Genomic DNA, 16,280 nt, shown 5'->3' on the forward strand with positions numbered 1-16,280 from the left:
AGCCTCAGCAATTTTACCTTGTTATTGCTTCCATCTCCTACTTCAGTCGTATGCCAAGCCCAGAATTTGGCTGGCCAAAAATAAAAATTGTATCAAGTACTTTCTCTCTGTATCTCTGTAATGAAATTGTACTTAATTTTTTTTAACCCCTTTGGTTTTCCTATATCCATCTCTTTTGAAATATTATTATTTATTCATGTTGGACTAAATGGGCGCCAAGAGAAGGAGGAAGGGAAAGGGTGAGGGAAGGAAGCAATCGAGTTAAGACGTCACCATGTCACGCATAGCATTATCCGGTTTATCTTTCTTTTCTATAGAATGTTAGAAGAGATCGCGAAGCGGGGACTTGCCAAGAGAGCCAGAGGGACCCAGAAAGAGTATTTGCTTGTTTTGGTAGAGGCAAGAGGCTGTGTGAATATATAATGGGTGCTTGCTACGGTGGTGAATGATTGATGAATGAGTGAATAGGTAGTTGGTGTACGGTTGGAGGGAGGCGCAGATGTTTTTGGGCGAGAGCGGTGAAGCTTGGGCAGGGCGATGAGTGGCGTATGGATGTCAGGCAGAGGGCATACACAATAATTGGAATGTGAGATCATGGTTTTCCAATTATATAGTATGCTGATTATAAGCCTCTTCATTGCATGAAACCGGCTAACTTAGTATCAGAAGCAGTATGCCAGAGATATGCTAAGCTCTTTGGCCCATGAAGGCACCACATAGCTGTAAAATTGGAGGTGTGTGTCATGAATGAGTTCCTATGCGACATAGGCAAAAGCAAATTATTAGAGGGATCTGGAATATTTGGATCTTCAAACAGTTGCATTGCTTTAATCCAAGCATGGTATCTAATTATTTATCACCTCGTCACATATGAACTCTACTACATGTCAACTGGATCCAACTTATTCCTCGTGAAATCCCAGCTGTGTATCATACTTAGGCACCCTTCCATCTTCCAAATCGAGCCCAATCTCTATACAAAGTTCCCCAGACTGCTCTCGCGCTTGAGTCCAGCCCATCAACCACAGCCTTTCGTCCTTCCATATCAGTACATCCAAAGATGGCATACAATCCGGGTGTCATAGCAGCCCTGACGTCTGGCTTCATCGTCATTTCGAGGTTAAATTTTATGTAGGTTTCAAGTATAATGTGCATGTGTTGGCCAGCAATCTTTTTAGCCTTGGCCACAGCAGATGTAAGATTGTTCATCGATGAATGGGAGATAGAATTAGGCGTGGGATCACAGATGAGGGTGAGAAGACGTGTGAAAGCCTCGGCGGCTCTTTGTGATAGAGCATTTGATGAGGTGGAATTCGCGGATGATTGGAATTGTGGGAGCCAAGGAGCCGGTGCAAATGCTTGAAGTAGTCTCTTAGAGGTGTGTGAATGGGCCGTAAAGAGGCAGCGAAGAAGAGGTTGTAGAACTTGTATAACGCAATGGAGATGTCCCTCGAGGCGGAATCGGTGGTTAGTAAGAACGGCTTTCATTAATGTACAGAGACGGATGAAGATATTGCCGGCTTGAGAGACAGGTAGAGAAGGTCCTTTGCTGGAGCATATTATGGCAATTATAGCAAGAGTACGATCAACTGACCATTGGGAGAGTGCACGACGCTGCAAATTTGTTAGTTGCATTTTCTGAAGGTCATCAAATATGGAATCTTGCCTTCGTCTTTAGCATCATCTCCATAATTTCCTCCAATAAGGCAAACACTCGGTATGAACGAGTCTTGGTTATTTGGGTGCATAATAAATCGTATACCAAACAAAGATCCAGTGGCCTTTGCGCTGTGTTTACATCAGTGGATTGGTAACCTATATCTATGATGCGTCAGCTTTAATCACCAAGAGGTAAACGCATATTAGACATACTCTCACAGGCGCCAATAACATATTTGACAGCTACCAATTTCTCAAGCTGGGTAAGGCCAATCAAGTCCTCGCCAACTAAATGCTGCACCAGCTGTAACTTTCCTGTGTTGTCCATTCCAGTAGTCAATATTTCCATCTTTTTCTTTATGCCAGCTCTCCCAGCAGAAGTATTAATAAAAGCTTCCAAAGTAGTATTGAGGGTTCCATCTTCATTGCTCAATACATGAGCAGCAAAGAATTCTGGTAAAAGCTGGCGTACATAATCCACTTCTGGATTACCTTTACTCAGCTTCGTGATGTATGCCTGGCCGTCTGCGGCGAAAGCTTCAAGTGATGATGAATCGACGTCCAGGGATTCAAGGGCTTGAAGAATGACAACGATCGACAATGAACCATCCCTGTGGCTTCCAAGCTCGTGCGTCTTGGGTTTATGTTTTAGTCGATGTTGCAAATGAACAAGCAGGAATTGCCTAAAGGATGTGCAAAGTTTTGTGAAATCTTCATTGCTGATAATAGCTAGATCATGCAACTGTTTTGATTTGGCGATAAGAACGTTAAATAGCGAGTTTGATGTGGAGATAAAAGGTAAAGTCTTCTCGCCCTTAGATTTCTTCTCGTCGTTAGCAAGCTTGGTGAGCTTATCACGGAAATAACTTATGGCGTCTAAGATATAGGTGCGATTTTGAGGCTGATCCAAGTTACTGGTAACATGGCTAATTTCATTGAAGTCAGTAAGCGATCAGAAGAATAATACTGCAAATAGTACATACGACAAGGTTAACTTAACAAGCTCTTTTGAGGTAAAGAGAGTTTCAAATCGTTTAGGCATTTCCTCGAACCCGACTTTCTTAGTTAATTTCTCGACTTCTTCGAAATCTTTGTATTTCATGCCCTACTACCGAGTTAGCAGCGTTGACGGTTCTGGTAATTGTACTAACCTTGTAGAATGTAGGGCGATGCATAATTTTCAGTTTCAGTGCTAGCACAGCAGGATAACAATTAGGGGATTTTGCCAATACGTCTATTGACCAACTTTGCATAATACGCTCTCTATCCCTTCTGCTGAAAACCTCGAGTGGGAGTTTTGTTAGAGATTCAACAACTATAGGGTTACATGTAGGAGTAGCGAGAAGAGGATTTTTTTCTTGGGTCTGGCAGTCCAAGAGAATATCAATGAAACGACCTAGAATATGTTGGCAAAAATCTTGATTTACTGGTGTGAAGAAGTGACTTACTTATGACATTGGGGTTATTGAGTACACAATCTTGACGCAAAACTCCAAACCACAAAGCAGCGAATGCTCCATGATTCAATACATGATCGACTGCTGCGTTTGTGGACAAGGAAGCTATCCAAACAACATTTTTTAGAAGCAAAGCAAACACATCGTCTTGTAGGTTTAGGCCCAGTCTATAATTCGTTAATTCAAGATTCTTTTTATGTATTGGAGTTTTTAGAAATACTTACTCTAGGACTCGGGGGTATTCTTGAAATATGCAATTATAGAATGACCATGCAGTCCATTGGGCTCCTCGTGACAAGACGTTGAGATAAACTGGCCATTCTTCAATGTCTCCCCTTTTTCGGTCAATCAAGGCATCAACAGAAGGACCCAGATGCGAAAGACAACTTAAAACCACTGGAGATGCAAGACTTTCTAATTTCGACCCTTTTTCAGCTGCATTCCAAGCTGAGCATGCACATCTAAAGATTTCCAAACTATATAATCCGTTATGACTGAAGGTTTGGGAAGATAATATGCTGAACGGGCTAGCTTGCTGCTCCCATAGCTCGGTAATTTCATTCAAATGAGGAGGCTGCATCCATTGGAAGGATCTAGTCAAGACTCTCCAGGCTCGCCAGCTATATCTATCGTCCACTGTGCTGAAATTTCCGTTGTCAAAAATCACATGATATAGACGTGTTCCAATGATATCTACAACATCCTCTCTTGTAATTGAGTTCGCAATGGCATCAAGAACGGTAACCACGGCTTCAGGCTCATTTGCAGTCTCTACAGCCAGCCAATCGACTAGCTGTACTATTTGTTGGACAGTCAATGAGTTTTCAAGGAGCTTGGAAAGCTCAATCTGTAATGCTTCATCCTCCCAAGCACAAAAAGCATCTGCCGTGAACATTGCATCGTCCTTTCGATTATGCTCAAACTTGGCAAGCTGAGTGTACCAGTGGCGCACGAAACCGGATAAATCACGAGCTTTTGCAAACTCATGCATTAAAGGAACGACAATTTCAGATACAATATGTTGAGATTGCTCGGACCAAGATTGGTCGAAATAGATGTTAGTAATTCTCTCCAGTACAGTGTTCAACAAATCTTTTTCGTCATCGGGGATGAGGAAAACATTTGCATCGAGTTTCATCAAAGTTTCCAAAAGCTTCCAATCTGTGTTTCCATCCGGTATGACATACTCCGCCGCCAGAATTCGTAGTTCACTGAGGCCAAGGTCTACTTCGTGTTGGATACAGTTCTGGAGTATTTCGCGAATGGCAAGATTGTGCGCCCTTGTTTTAGTTGGAGGTATAGCAGCTTTTAATGTGGTAAATACAATCTGAAGCCATGCATTGTCTGCTGGCCGTCTTCGGCGATCTCCATGGGGCTGCAAAGACCGGGTTGCAACATCGAAAAGAATAGGAGCATTAGCAACATCCTGCAAGACTAGTACTCTCGTTAAGTTTTGCAATAGAGTGGAATCTTGCTTCTCTCCAGCATTCGCTTTCGAGGGAATGATAATGTTGCGAGCAATAACTTTCTCCAAAGTCGTCTGCCAATCTCTTGTGGCTGTATTTGCCTTCGTCCTTTTCAACAATGCTAGCAAAGGTTCCGAACAATGAAGAGAAAATTGCATAAGATCTTCGCTTCCTACCACACGGTAGTCCCAGATGTCGACAAATGGAGATAGTAAGTGAGACGATATGGCTGGACCAGCTTCTTGGCCTAGAATTGTTTGGCAAAGGGACATCCAAGAACCTAGAACCATTGCGGACGCTTCAGGCGTGGTTCGCACGACCGCTCGCATGTATTCCGTGGTGAATGCTGTGCTTCTACCATTGCCTGTTTTACTTTGCGAGAAAGAAACTTTGGTAGACCGAACAATACTATGGATGGCACTATGAATTGCCATAACTAAGCCTCTCAGCCCCTTGGCTGGGCCATGATACGTGTGTGTAACCAGCTCTCCCGATCGTTTGCGCTTCTTCGAGATGATGGACGTCTCTCTCGAGTCGGACCCTGACATTGAATCATCATGTGCTCCCACACAGGGTTCGTCGACGTCTCTGATCTCCTGTGCTTCTTGTAATGTCTGTTGTAGGGTTGCGATAAACTTCTTATCGGTAAGCATGCGTGCAGTATTCGCCAGCGGGATCGCATTTAACAATAAACGAAAAAGATGCCACGATGACGGTGTAACCCTGAGTGCCAATTCTTAGCTTCTGATCTCAATGCAAAACCTTATGATATACCTTGGAGTTTTATCTTTTGGCGACTGGAGTTTCTTCAAAAGCCATCGCAAAAGCCATTCCTCCCTACCATGAAACGAGCCAGCCGCGCATTTCTGCTTGAATGCTTTCTCTTCGTGTTTTTGATAGTCCAATGCGGTTGCGACCTTGTCTAAATCGATATCAACAAATTTTCCAGCTTCTCGTATTTGTTCCTCAAATGGCGCTGAGGTTTTCTCAAGCCCTGCAAGTTTTTCTTGCGCAATTCGAGACTTTGAATCCTGTATGATGATTAGAACCTGTTCTTCAGGACTGACGTTCATGCCATCTAAGAATACATACCATTATTCAAACCTCTCATGTACAATTCGATTTTGTCGAGCCCCCTCCCTTATCAATGAGCTCAACTTTTTTTTTTGTAAGCCTCTGAAGTAAATAGCTAAAAGTGGTAAAGTCTTTTGGCAGAATACATCACCGCCTTCCGTAATATTACAAGCGTATACACTAGTGATCGCATCGATAAAATAAATTTTCTATCTGATCGTTCGTTTCTTCCTCGCATTCGAACAATACCACAACTTAATTCCAAAAGTTTCTCATTGCTAAATATGTCTAAGGAAGACATTCCGTCGAGTAACGAAGGTACTGTTGCGGTCGAGGATATCTCTTCCTTGACCATCCAGGGTCCTGAGTCATCAGTTGCTACTGATCGCCCGGAACTTCCCCATCGTTCTCATAATCCAGAAAACAACATGAAAAGATCTGATCCCTTTCAGTTTGGTTCTCGATATCTGGGTGAACAAGACAACGTCTTCGAGTTCAATGCATGGGACCATGTCGAGACTGATGATACTTACAAGGAGTATGCAGAACTACAATACGCAAAGCAACGCGAAGCTCCTGTGTCGGAATTTGACAAAAGTACGTTTTTTCTGCTTCTCTCTTGCCCCACAAACACTGTGTCATCCTTTTGGTACAGTGCTACTATGACGATAAACATAATTCATCTGAGGTTACTAGCCTTTGAACGATACAAATATAGCAATGTCTTTCGCTCCTATCTGACTGTAGTTCAAATTCTTGAAATTTTTTCATGGCTTGTTTCTATCAACCACTAACAACTTGTTTCAGATAGATTCAACTCCGATCCCGCAAAATGGTGGAACAATTTCTATAAAAATAACACTGCCAATTTTTTCAAAGACCGCAAATGGCTCCAACAGGAATTTCCTATCCTTTCTCAAGTGACGGAGTCAAACTATGGACCAGTTACCATTCTGGAAGTTGGTGCTGGCGCAGGTAACACTGCTTATCCAATATTAAAACATAATCAAAATCCTGAATTGAAAATCCATGCTTGCGATTTCTCCAAGAAAGCAGTGGAAGTGATACGTGCGAACGAAGCATATGACACCAAGAATATACAAGCAGACGTATGGGATGCTGCTGGCGATGATCTTCCCCCAGGATTGAAAGAAAGTAGTGTCGATGTTGTGATCATGATCTTTATCTTCTCTGCACTTTCCCCCAGCCAATGGAATCGGGCTGTCCAAAATATCTTCAAAGTCCTCAAACCAGGTGGTGATGTTCTATTTCGGGATTACGGCCGCGGTGATCTAGCTCAAGTACGTTTCAAAAAAGGTCGTTATCTGGAAGAGAACTTTTACATCAGGGGAGATGGAACTCGGGTATATTTCTTCGAGAAAGACGAGTTGGTCAACATTTGGACCGGAAAACTTCCCGAGTCAGACGCTGAGGGCAAAGCCTCAGAGATAGAACAAGAGTGTGGCTTCGATATAATTGATTTAGGCGTGGATAGAAGGTTACTGGTTAATAGAGCCAAGGAACTAAAGATGTATAGATGCTGGATGCAAGGCCGATTCAAGAAGAAGAGTTTGCCTATCACCAATTCAAAGTAAATTTCTCATCCATATTATGTAATTCATGCTCTGTTTGTTGCCTTCTCTATGCGATAGAATGATACAAGTTGTGTCGTGTTGAGGGTGTTCATCAGTACGGAGTTGGATTGTAAATCTGACTGCATGAGCCAGTATGTTTTTAAAATCTTACGTTTCTCATCACGCTCAGGTACGCCCTACTACACACATCGCTCTTTTGCAACGAAAGTCCAAAGGCTTTTTACCTGTTCAAGTCAAAAAAATTTGGCTAGTTTTACGCTTGAAGCTCTACATAGTACACAGCGAGTTGGAATCCATACACCAGTGCTAGCACGGCTTCGATGGAGCTTTTTTTTCGAGTCCAAAGGCACCTTTCCCATTGACCGTTGCCCATTAAGACCATAGAAATTTGGATTAATTTCTAGAAGCTCCTCACCTGCCAAACATTACTCGTTTCGAAATGTTTGTCCAAGACATACACATGCACCACAACCAAGCCACGAATCGGCTCGTATATGCCAGTGAAAATTTGAGGTTATGACGGCGGTGCTAGATTCGCATTCTCCGTTATTCTTAACTTAGTGGGGTTTAGAGCGTTTTTCTTTGAAACGTTGATTCCGATCTGCAGATATCTACCTTGAGTTTAAGCTGTCATGTCTCGTTTTAGAATCACTCTCGCATACAAGATTGTTCAGTATGAATCACAGGATATTATTGATGAATTCTCCATAATTCATAACACAGTTTGCCTCCTCTAGACATTACTCCTCTACCTTGCAGAAGCTACTTTGCAAGGATAATAGTCTGCTGGGTGCCCTCCTCCTCGGCGCATCATATATGCTCTTTGCCCATTAACATTCAGCCCTTTCGGATTGCCCTTCATGACATCGTACTCCTCGTACGCATCCTTAAAATCAAACTCTCGAATCGTCAACGCGAGCATAAGTTTAATTTCCGTCATGGCTACTTCCTGACCAATACAATTTCGAGGACCACGCTCAAATGGGCGCCATCCATTTTTCGGAGGATAGAGCTCGTGGCCTTCTGGTACAATCCATCTTTCTGGAAGAAATTCTTCGGGTCGAGGCCAGTGTGCGGGATTGTGATGCGCAGCATAGTGATCGCCCCAGACTATTGTCCCGTTGGTTGGTAAACGAAGACCATTGTCTCCAACTAAATGGAAGTCTGGCTGGCCATCGCGGAGGGCGGCAACTGTAGGGTATATACGGAGACTCTCCTTAATAACAGCAATAGTATAGGTAAGTTGATTCAAGAGTTGTGGTTTAGAAGCAATGACAGCCTCAGCATCCGCAATGTTGGCCCCTAGTACCTCAGTATGCTCAGCCCGAACCTTCGCCAATATCTCCGGATGTTGGGAGAGCAGATGATAGGTGAAAATGGCACCAGCAGAGGTAGTGTCATGGCCGGCAAAAATGAATAATTTTATTTGCGCCATGGCGAAATCTTGGAAACTTTTATCAATGCCGGTTGCCGAAGGATTTTCTGCAAGATACGCTTTCAAAGCTAGATCTACAACTGACTTGTCTTTTCTGTTTATTTCGCTGCCTTTGATACTTCGGTAGCGTTTGTTAAGTTCTCGTGAAAGATAACGGTTCATTCTGTATGTGTTGTATGCGTGAACATATGGACGGAAGATATTTATATACTCCAAGAGCTCAATGTTCATGCCTGTTGTGCACCACAGTAGTTGCCTTCGTAAGGCTATTGTCATGTCGTTGTAGGTTGTTTGACTGTGGAAGCTATGATCCCTAGTGAAGATCATTAGCATTTTGTCAATTATCAGGAAGAAAGCAGTGTTAGCTTACATTGCAACTCTGCCAATAATATCTATTGTGAGATTTAAACTAGCCTCCTCAAGGTAAATCATCTGGCCATTCTCAGCATACTTTCTTAGCAGACTTTTAAATATCTTAATTTCTTCAATCATTCCAGGAACAAGAGTTGACACATGACTAGCACTAAATCCAGGATTAAATATGGCTCTCCAATATTTCCAGGCATCGCCTTCCAAAGTAACTAAATCAGACTCGCCGGTCAAAGGTTTCAGAAAAGTACGAATGCCTTTGTCTTTTGGTATTTGATTTGCTTGAGTCAATTGATACATCATATCCGGCTTGAGTACGACGAGGATTGGGGCAGCGAGGGGCCAATTGTCCAGGTAAAAGGCGCTGTCGAGATGAGGATATCTTTGCCGAATCTGGTCTCCAATATAGACGCCATGGGCGTATGGAGGAAGGTTGCCAATGATGCTTGCACTGAGAGGTATGTGTCCAAGTAACCAGTGATGCGGGGGCATAGGCTTTTGGATTGGTTAGCTAATATTCAGAGTAAAGATCTACTTGGTTCATTAACTATGGGAGTTCAAACGTACAAGACCTTGCTTTTGAAGTCCTCGAATGAAGCTTCGCGCTCGATAAAGTTTTATCAAGAATGTAGTGATAAGTACGACAAATACGGCACTGGCAAATCTAAGCAGCTGAGTCCTAAATGATCCATTCATGCTCTCGAGTTGAAACATATTTTGACACGGCTTGGTACAGGATTTTGGTTGGAAAGATACTTTTGAGGAGATGGATATCGAGCGTGCTGTACGAGGACACCATATAATAGCCCAGAGTTTGCTCTATCTCCCTCCTTTCCAGAGTCTAGTTACCTGGTGCTTGGTCCTGGATAAGAACCACAATTTGCGAGCCTCCATTTGACTTACTACATTGTTTTGGTGACTGTTGGGTCTATGTTAGTGGTAACGTTCAATTAATAGCTTGATAAAGCATGAATAAAAACAAGCTGGGTAGCGGATGTTTGGTCTGATTGGTTTGTAATTATCTGTATGCGGCGGATGTACTGCTCTTGACAGGTTGAGGACTTACCAACTGTTGGCGTTATGTATTACTGAGGTGATATGCATCGAATTAATATAAAATGCGGCACAGCCTTCACTTGCATTAGCATTCAAAATAAAATATGAGACACATAACCCTAAAACCGGCTCCTATGCTTGTTCCGCCAGATGAAGGAAATTAACAGAAAATTAGTCACTCTCACTTCGAATTCCAAAGCATGGTAAACTTATCACGAGGGATCTTCGAGAAAGGAAACATCAGGAGAATTGAAAAGAGAAGGTTCTCGTAGGTAGAGCATATCTACTACTTCTATCTCAAATATAATGAAACCCACATCCTACTACTATCATGTGTCCAAATTATGAATCAAACAGAGAAAACGAGGCCCATCATTGAGCAGATGCTCAGATGGAGTGATGTTGAATTCTATATTATCCAGGCAACCTAGGTAAGTCATTTTGCTGTAATTATTGGATATATATCGGTACAACATTCTCACAAAACAGTTAAATTAGCCAGAGCACTCATAAATTGGAATTCATGATCAATTATTGTGAATTAGGGTTTCTGATAGTCGGATTGAAGTTTAGCAGTAAGAAAAGACTTTCACTCTTTTGAGTTGTACAGAACATTGAAGTGCACATGGTTAAAATGAAAACGTCTCGATTTTTGGCTTGTTTCAAACATGTACGGATTCTTCAGATGCTGATGGTCTTTTGGACAGCATTAAGAACCTTTGACAGACATTCCACACTATGGGTTTCTTCCTCAACTTTTTGCAGAAAAGCTTTAGATTGGAGAAAATGCCAAACACCAAAATCCCACTAGGACTTAAAACACGCTGTGATATTTCGAATTGGGGCCAATGGTTGGATATCTAATCATTAGAAATCTTAAAGCCTTATGAAGAATCTCAATGTTCTAAAGCTTTTGTTTTGGTGTTCGTCGGTTCAAGATTTAAGTTAGGAAAGGCGGAATAAAAGCGGTGTGAAATTGGCGAGGCTAAATGTAAGAAGATATTAATGAAAATAAGGCCCGCTTCCCCATCAACCTGATAAGAAATCTCTATGATTTCCCTGCTGGCGCAATGGTAGCGCGCAAGACTTCTAAGTGGAATTAATTTCTATATATGAATCGATCTTGAGGCTGTAGGTTCGAGCCCTACGTAGGGAGTTACCCTGAGTATGATTGGTTTGAATCCGATCGCAGAATTAGTTTTTGAACAATTTCATTTTGTTGCACTTTCTTTTTTTACTTGGAGTTAGCTGGTTGCGGAGTCTTGGTGTGGGAACATGGAAAATCCTTTCGCCGAACAAAACCCCGCATTTTTAGTTTTGTCAAATAATGAGCTCGGACCATAGTTCCAGCTCTACCTAAGCTTCCAAAAAATAATATCATCCCACCATCTTCTTTCCCTCAGTATCCAAAATGTCAACCAGCAAACGCTTCACATGTTTACGATGTCAATTCCAATCTCTCACCCGCTCACCTCCTCGTCGTCTCTATCATGTCTCTCCACGGTTACATTCCGAAATACCTAAACCCTCAATCGCGCCCAAACAATCAATCGATATCAAACACATACGAACTCATCCCGAATTATACGAAAAGAGCTGTATAGAAAGGAATTACAAGCTTCAGTCTACATATCCAGCCAAAATAATAAGTTTATTTGAAAAATGGCACGAACATCAACGCGATGGGAGAGCGTTACGGGAAAGGAATAATAAATTAAAGCTTCAATTGGCAAATCCGAAATCATTACGAAATGATGATTCAGAAGAAGCGCAAAGTTTACGAGCACTTTCTAAAGAAGAGATAATCGCCGAAGCACGAAGTCTGAAGGATAAAATCTCTCAAATCGAGTCTTCGGAGACTGCTCTGATGACAGAAATCAATACCCTCGCATCCGCTATCCCAAATCTTACATCTGATTCCACCCCGCGTGGTTCAGAACCAAAAGTAATAGGAACCATTAACGAGCACCCGGAACCTGTCCCATCCTCCTCCGATCGAGTATGGCGTTCTCACGTACACATAGGCAGTGAATTGAATCTTCTCGATTTCTCTTCCGCAGCCACTACCTCCGGCTGGGGCTGGTATTATCTACTCAACGGCGCGGCGCTCCTCGAACAAGCACTAATCCAATACTCTCTTTCACTCGCCCTCTCCAAAAAATGGTCTATAGTCTCTCCCCCGACAATGATTTACTCGCACATCGCATCCGCTTGTGGATTCCAACCGCGCGACCAATCTGGCGAACAACAAATCTATTCCATTGCGCAGACGCCTTCCGATACCGAAAGCGGAAAACCAACCTACTCCTTAGCAGGAACCGCGGAAATTCCTCTAGCGGGAATGAAAGCCGATAGTACTATCCACGAGTCGCAACTCCCCTTAAAAACAATCGCAACATCACGCTGTTACCGCGCCGAAGCAGGAGCCCGCGGCATCGACACAAAAGGCCTCTATCGCGTGCACGAATTCACAAAAGTAGAAATGTTCGCCTGGACGCTCCCCACCCTGGAATCCACAACCGAAATCTTCAACGAAATGCTCTCCCTCCAAATCGAAATCCTCACCTCCCTCAACCTACACTGTCGAATTCTCGAAATGCCATCTACGGATCTAGGCGCCTCAGCCATGAGAAAACTAGACATCGAAGCTTTCTTTCCTTCGCGTAGAGAGAGGGATGATGGATGGGGCGAAGTTACTAGTTTGAGTATCTGTGGTGATTACCAGAGTAGGAGATTGGCGACCAAAGTTGATATTGCTGCGAATGGAGGCAAGGTTGCGTTTCCATGGACCGTTAATGGAACGGCTGTTGCGGTGCCGAGGGTTGTGGCTGCGATTTTGGAGAATGGTTGGGATGAGGAGAGGAAGGAGGTTAGGGTTCCTGAATGTCTCTGGCCTTGGATGGGTGGGAGGAAGGTTCTGAAGAAGGAGTAGATAGAGATTAGGGAGTTAGAGAATAGCGAGTGATGGGCTGGTATTTAGGATATGGGATTTGATCGGGTTATCGCCTAGGATATTTCACGGGACAGATTCACATATCTACCTAAGTACTCACATGCAATGAATGATTGATACCAGACGAGATAGCACGAGAGAAGAGCTGAGAAGAGAAAAATGTACTAATACTAACTACTACTACTTTACTACCTAGTGTATACCTACCTCCCAAGGGAATCTCTGGAAAAAATAATGAAAAAAAAGAACCACAAACAACAAAAATGTAAATAAGATATACTACTAATCGCTAAAACGCTATTTCATTAAAAGAAACATAAATGAATAAATAAAAAAAAAGTACAATCAAAAAAACTTTAGGACTTCATCAAGAAACCCGCATGGGTATAAGTAGGTCCTGCCGCAAGCCCGTTTCCACTCCCCTTCGCTTCCTAGCAAAGAACAAAAACAAAAAAAAATAAAAAAGAAGAAAAATATCCACCCCTTTCCCCCAACGCAAACCAAGAAAGATACAAGAATTAGACGTTTATTTTAGTAAACCTTCGATCAATCAAAACAAGACAAACCTCCTTCCTGCCCCTATTAATCCAACACTGTTCCTTCCCACATTGATATCGGCGCTTCATCTCATCGAAAATTAAGCGACCTCTCCCTCGTACAAAACCACGGGATTGTATTCCTGCCCCGCACTACTCTGCCCCGCACTACTCTGCCCCGCACTACTATTCGACAACTCACTTTCCGTTCCCAAATGACTATTAGTTCCCAAATCCGTCTCCGTTTCATAGTCCGACTCTGAGTTGGCATCTCTACTTCCATCTATACTCTCCGCGTATTCCGAACCCCTATCCGTACCTCCATTAGCTGTAATGACAGTAGTCCCATGACTACTTCTCCTCATCGTATTTGAATCACTTTCGTGTCCGGTCCTTTCCACGTTATCATGATCAAGCGGTTCTTTATTTTCTTCATCTTCGTCTTCAAATTCTTTCAAGGCCAAATTTTCCTTGTTCAATTCCCCATAATTGCGAGTCTTATTAGGTGCTCCTCCCCAGCTGGTTTTGCGTGGCGTCGTACCACCTGATTGTTTTACACTGTGGCTGCGTTTAAAGTTGCCAGCGGGAAGATTGTTGTTGATTTGACTTAAGGAAAGAATACGTCGCTGGGCTTGACTGGCAAGAGGTCCCTTAGTCGGAGATCGATTTTTCATAGCGATATTGATGGCTTCTTGGGTTATCGATGGAGTTTTCGATGCGACGCTTGAGGCGACAGAATGAGCCGTTGAATTGCGTTGAGTAGAAACCCGCTTGCGGCTCATAGGATCTCGTCCAACTTTTCTGTTACCTTTTGCTAGTAAAAGAGCCCGAGACTGATCAATGACTCCTTCAAGGATACGTCTTTCAAGTCCTTCGGCTCTTTCTTCCATTTCCTGCAATTCTTCACGGCGAATTCTCAAGGCTGTCTCCAAACTAGAGACATCAGAGGCAAGTCGCATCTTTTGATGGATCAAATCTTCTTTATCAGTTTTAAGCTTCGCAACATAATCTTTCAAAACCCTTTCTTCCCCTTTAAGCGAAGCAATTGACGCTTCAACTTGTTCCTTTTGACCTAGGCGTTTCTCGAGAGCAATGGCGGCTTCTGCAGCAGCCTGTTCCTTACTCTCATGGTCGTCTGCAATCCTTTGAGTTTGAGTGGAGACAAACTGAGAAACTTCTGCAGCAGTTGCCATCATTTGCTTTTGTAACTTCTCAAGCATTTCCAGTTGTGCTATTGACTTTCCAGCTTCTTGTACGTGATCAGCTAGCTTATCCAGCTTCTCATGAACAGGTGTGTCATCGTATTTTGGAAACTCGACAGGAGGTGGAATCTCAGGTGGCGGAGGAATGTCATCAATCTTCTTTTGGATCGTCTCTGCTGAAGTCTTAGAATGTTCGTAATGTTGGACGGCCATGTTGAGAACATCTTTGATCGATTCAAGAATCTGCGGATTATACTCTGTCACAGTTCCCTGAACTCCTTCCACAACACCCAAAGTCTTCAATATTTGCTCACGTGTAAGCTGGTGCTCGGCCTTAGCATCGGCGTGTGTTTCCTCGATTTTGACGAAAGTTTCGTCCACACGGTTAAAGACTGTTTTTGAAGCTTCCTCCATCTTTTCGGCAGACTCTGCCACAGCAATTATTAATGTGTCGAGTAGAAGTTTGACATCCTCGGCCACTTGTTTTGTGCTCAAGATATTAGCCTCAACTTCTGTAGTTTTCTCCACACCAGCTGTAGCTCTTTCTTCTAGGAAGTTCTGGAGCTCATCATACTTGGTAATGATTTCACTGAATTTCTCCTCGAAATGCGAATCAAGTTTATCCCAGGTTTGTTGGAATTTTTCGTCAGTCTCGAGCTTAGATCCAACCATACCAGCATTAGTCTTTTCGAACTCTTCTGTCATAGCATGGAACATTGTCTGTAAATCTTCGGAGATGGTTCCATTTTTATTGATAGTTTCTCCTAGGCCTTCAAGGAATGTGCGCACAGACTCGACATTCGTTTTGCCTTCATCAAGCTTTTCTTTAACTGCGTCCCTGAATTCTATGAGGAAAGACTTGACTTCTGTGACACGCTCGCTAACACCAACAGTCTCCGCTTGTCGCTCTTCGAAAGCTTTAGCATTCGTGGTTGCGTGTATTTCAATGCGGCCTGCGGTTTCCTTGACCAAGGTACCTAGCGCGTTGACCTCATCTTTTGTGGCTAAAGCTGCAAATTCCGGGACGACCGTTTGCTCAATAGCAGATTTGATATCGAGACATACAGATTCGACAGCTTCAACGTCTGTCTTGGTAACCTTGTCAAGACTTTTGAACTCGGTATTGACCTGCTCTTTTATCTCTGCAAGACCAACCAAAACCTCACGCACTGCAGTTTCAATCGAATTAATGGCATCTTTCTTAGGAACATCCTCGAGTTGCTCAGTCAATAAAGTAATACCGTCTCGGGCCTCAACAACAAACACGCCCATAGTCTCAACATCCTCCTTCTTGGCAGTTTGTTCGGGATCAATTTCATCAAGTTTGGCTTTTGTATTGTGAAGTAAAATTTCAATAGCATCAAGGTCCTCTTTCTTGATTCTATCTTCTTCGGGAATGACCTCGCGTGCAACAACACTATCCACTTTAGTTTGAACATTCGAGCATTTCCTCGACAGTTGCCAAATCTTCTTTGGTA

At 42.9% G+C, this 16,280-nt stretch overlaps 5 protein-coding genes and 1 non-coding gene across 6 annotated transcripts; 3 read left to right on the top strand and 3 right to left on the bottom strand.

Annotated features, from left to right (window-relative positions):
* Positions 1 to 936: 936 nt before the first annotated feature.
* Positions 937 to 5,677, bottom strand: SS1G_11245 (hypothetical protein; the record flags this gene model as incomplete). The annotated part of the gene is made up of 8 exons (XM_001587953.1): positions 937 to 1,614; positions 1,763 to 1,815; positions 1,873 to 2,585; positions 2,643 to 2,764; positions 2,811 to 2,934; positions 3,341 to 5,305; positions 5,357 to 5,613; positions 5,675 to 5,677. 8 exons carry the CDS (start codon positions 5,675 to 5,677, stop codon positions 937 to 939), a joined length of 3,915 nt encoding a protein of 1,304 aa, XP_001588003.1.
* Positions 5,678 to 5,940: 263 nt separating this feature from the next.
* On the top strand, positions 5,941 to 7,251 carry SS1G_11246 (hypothetical protein; the record flags this gene model as incomplete). The annotated part of the gene is made up of 2 exons (XM_001587954.1): positions 5,941 to 6,253; positions 6,464 to 7,251. 2 exons carry the CDS (start codon positions 5,941 to 5,943, stop codon positions 7,249 to 7,251), a joined length of 1,101 nt encoding a protein of 366 aa, XP_001588004.1.
* A 748-nt stretch (positions 7,252 to 7,999) lies between these two features.
* On the bottom strand, positions 8,000 to 9,769 carry SS1G_11247 (hypothetical protein; the record flags this gene model as incomplete). Its single annotated transcript, XM_001587955.1, has 3 exons — positions 8,000 to 8,990; positions 9,057 to 9,550; positions 9,623 to 9,769. 3 exons carry the CDS (start codon positions 9,767 to 9,769, stop codon positions 8,000 to 8,002), a joined length of 1,632 nt encoding a protein of 543 aa, XP_001588005.1.
* A 1,398-nt stretch (positions 9,770 to 11,167) lies between these two features.
* SS1G_14709 lies at positions 11,168 to 11,267 on the top strand. Its single transcript has one exon. It is a non-coding gene; the product is annotated as a tRNA-Arg (tRNA).
* Positions 11,268 to 11,522: 255 nt separating this feature from the next.
* On the top strand, positions 11,523 to 13,043 carry SS1G_11248 (hypothetical protein; the record flags this gene model as incomplete). Its single annotated transcript, XM_001587956.1, has 1 exon — positions 11,523 to 13,043. The coding sequence occupies one exon, from the start codon at positions 11,523 to 11,525 to the stop codon at positions 13,041 to 13,043; it is 1,521 nt and encodes a 506-aa protein (XP_001588006.1).
* A 658-nt stretch (positions 13,044 to 13,701) lies between these two features.
* On the bottom strand, positions 13,702 to 16,074 carry SS1G_11249 (hypothetical protein; the record flags this gene model as incomplete). Its single annotated transcript, XM_001587957.1, has 1 exon — positions 13,702 to 16,074. One exon carries the CDS (start codon positions 16,072 to 16,074, stop codon positions 13,702 to 13,704), a length of 2,373 nt encoding a protein of 790 aa, XP_001588007.1.
* Between the last annotated feature and the right edge of the window lie 206 nt (positions 16,075 to 16,280).

This window comes from Sclerotinia sclerotiorum, genomic scaffold (genome assembly GCF_000146945.2).
Source record: "Sclerotinia sclerotiorum 1980 UF-70 scaffold_17 genomic scaffold, whole genome shotgun sequence".
NCBI lineage: Eukaryota > Fungi > Ascomycota > Leotiomycetes > Helotiales > Sclerotiniaceae > Sclerotinia > Sclerotinia sclerotiorum.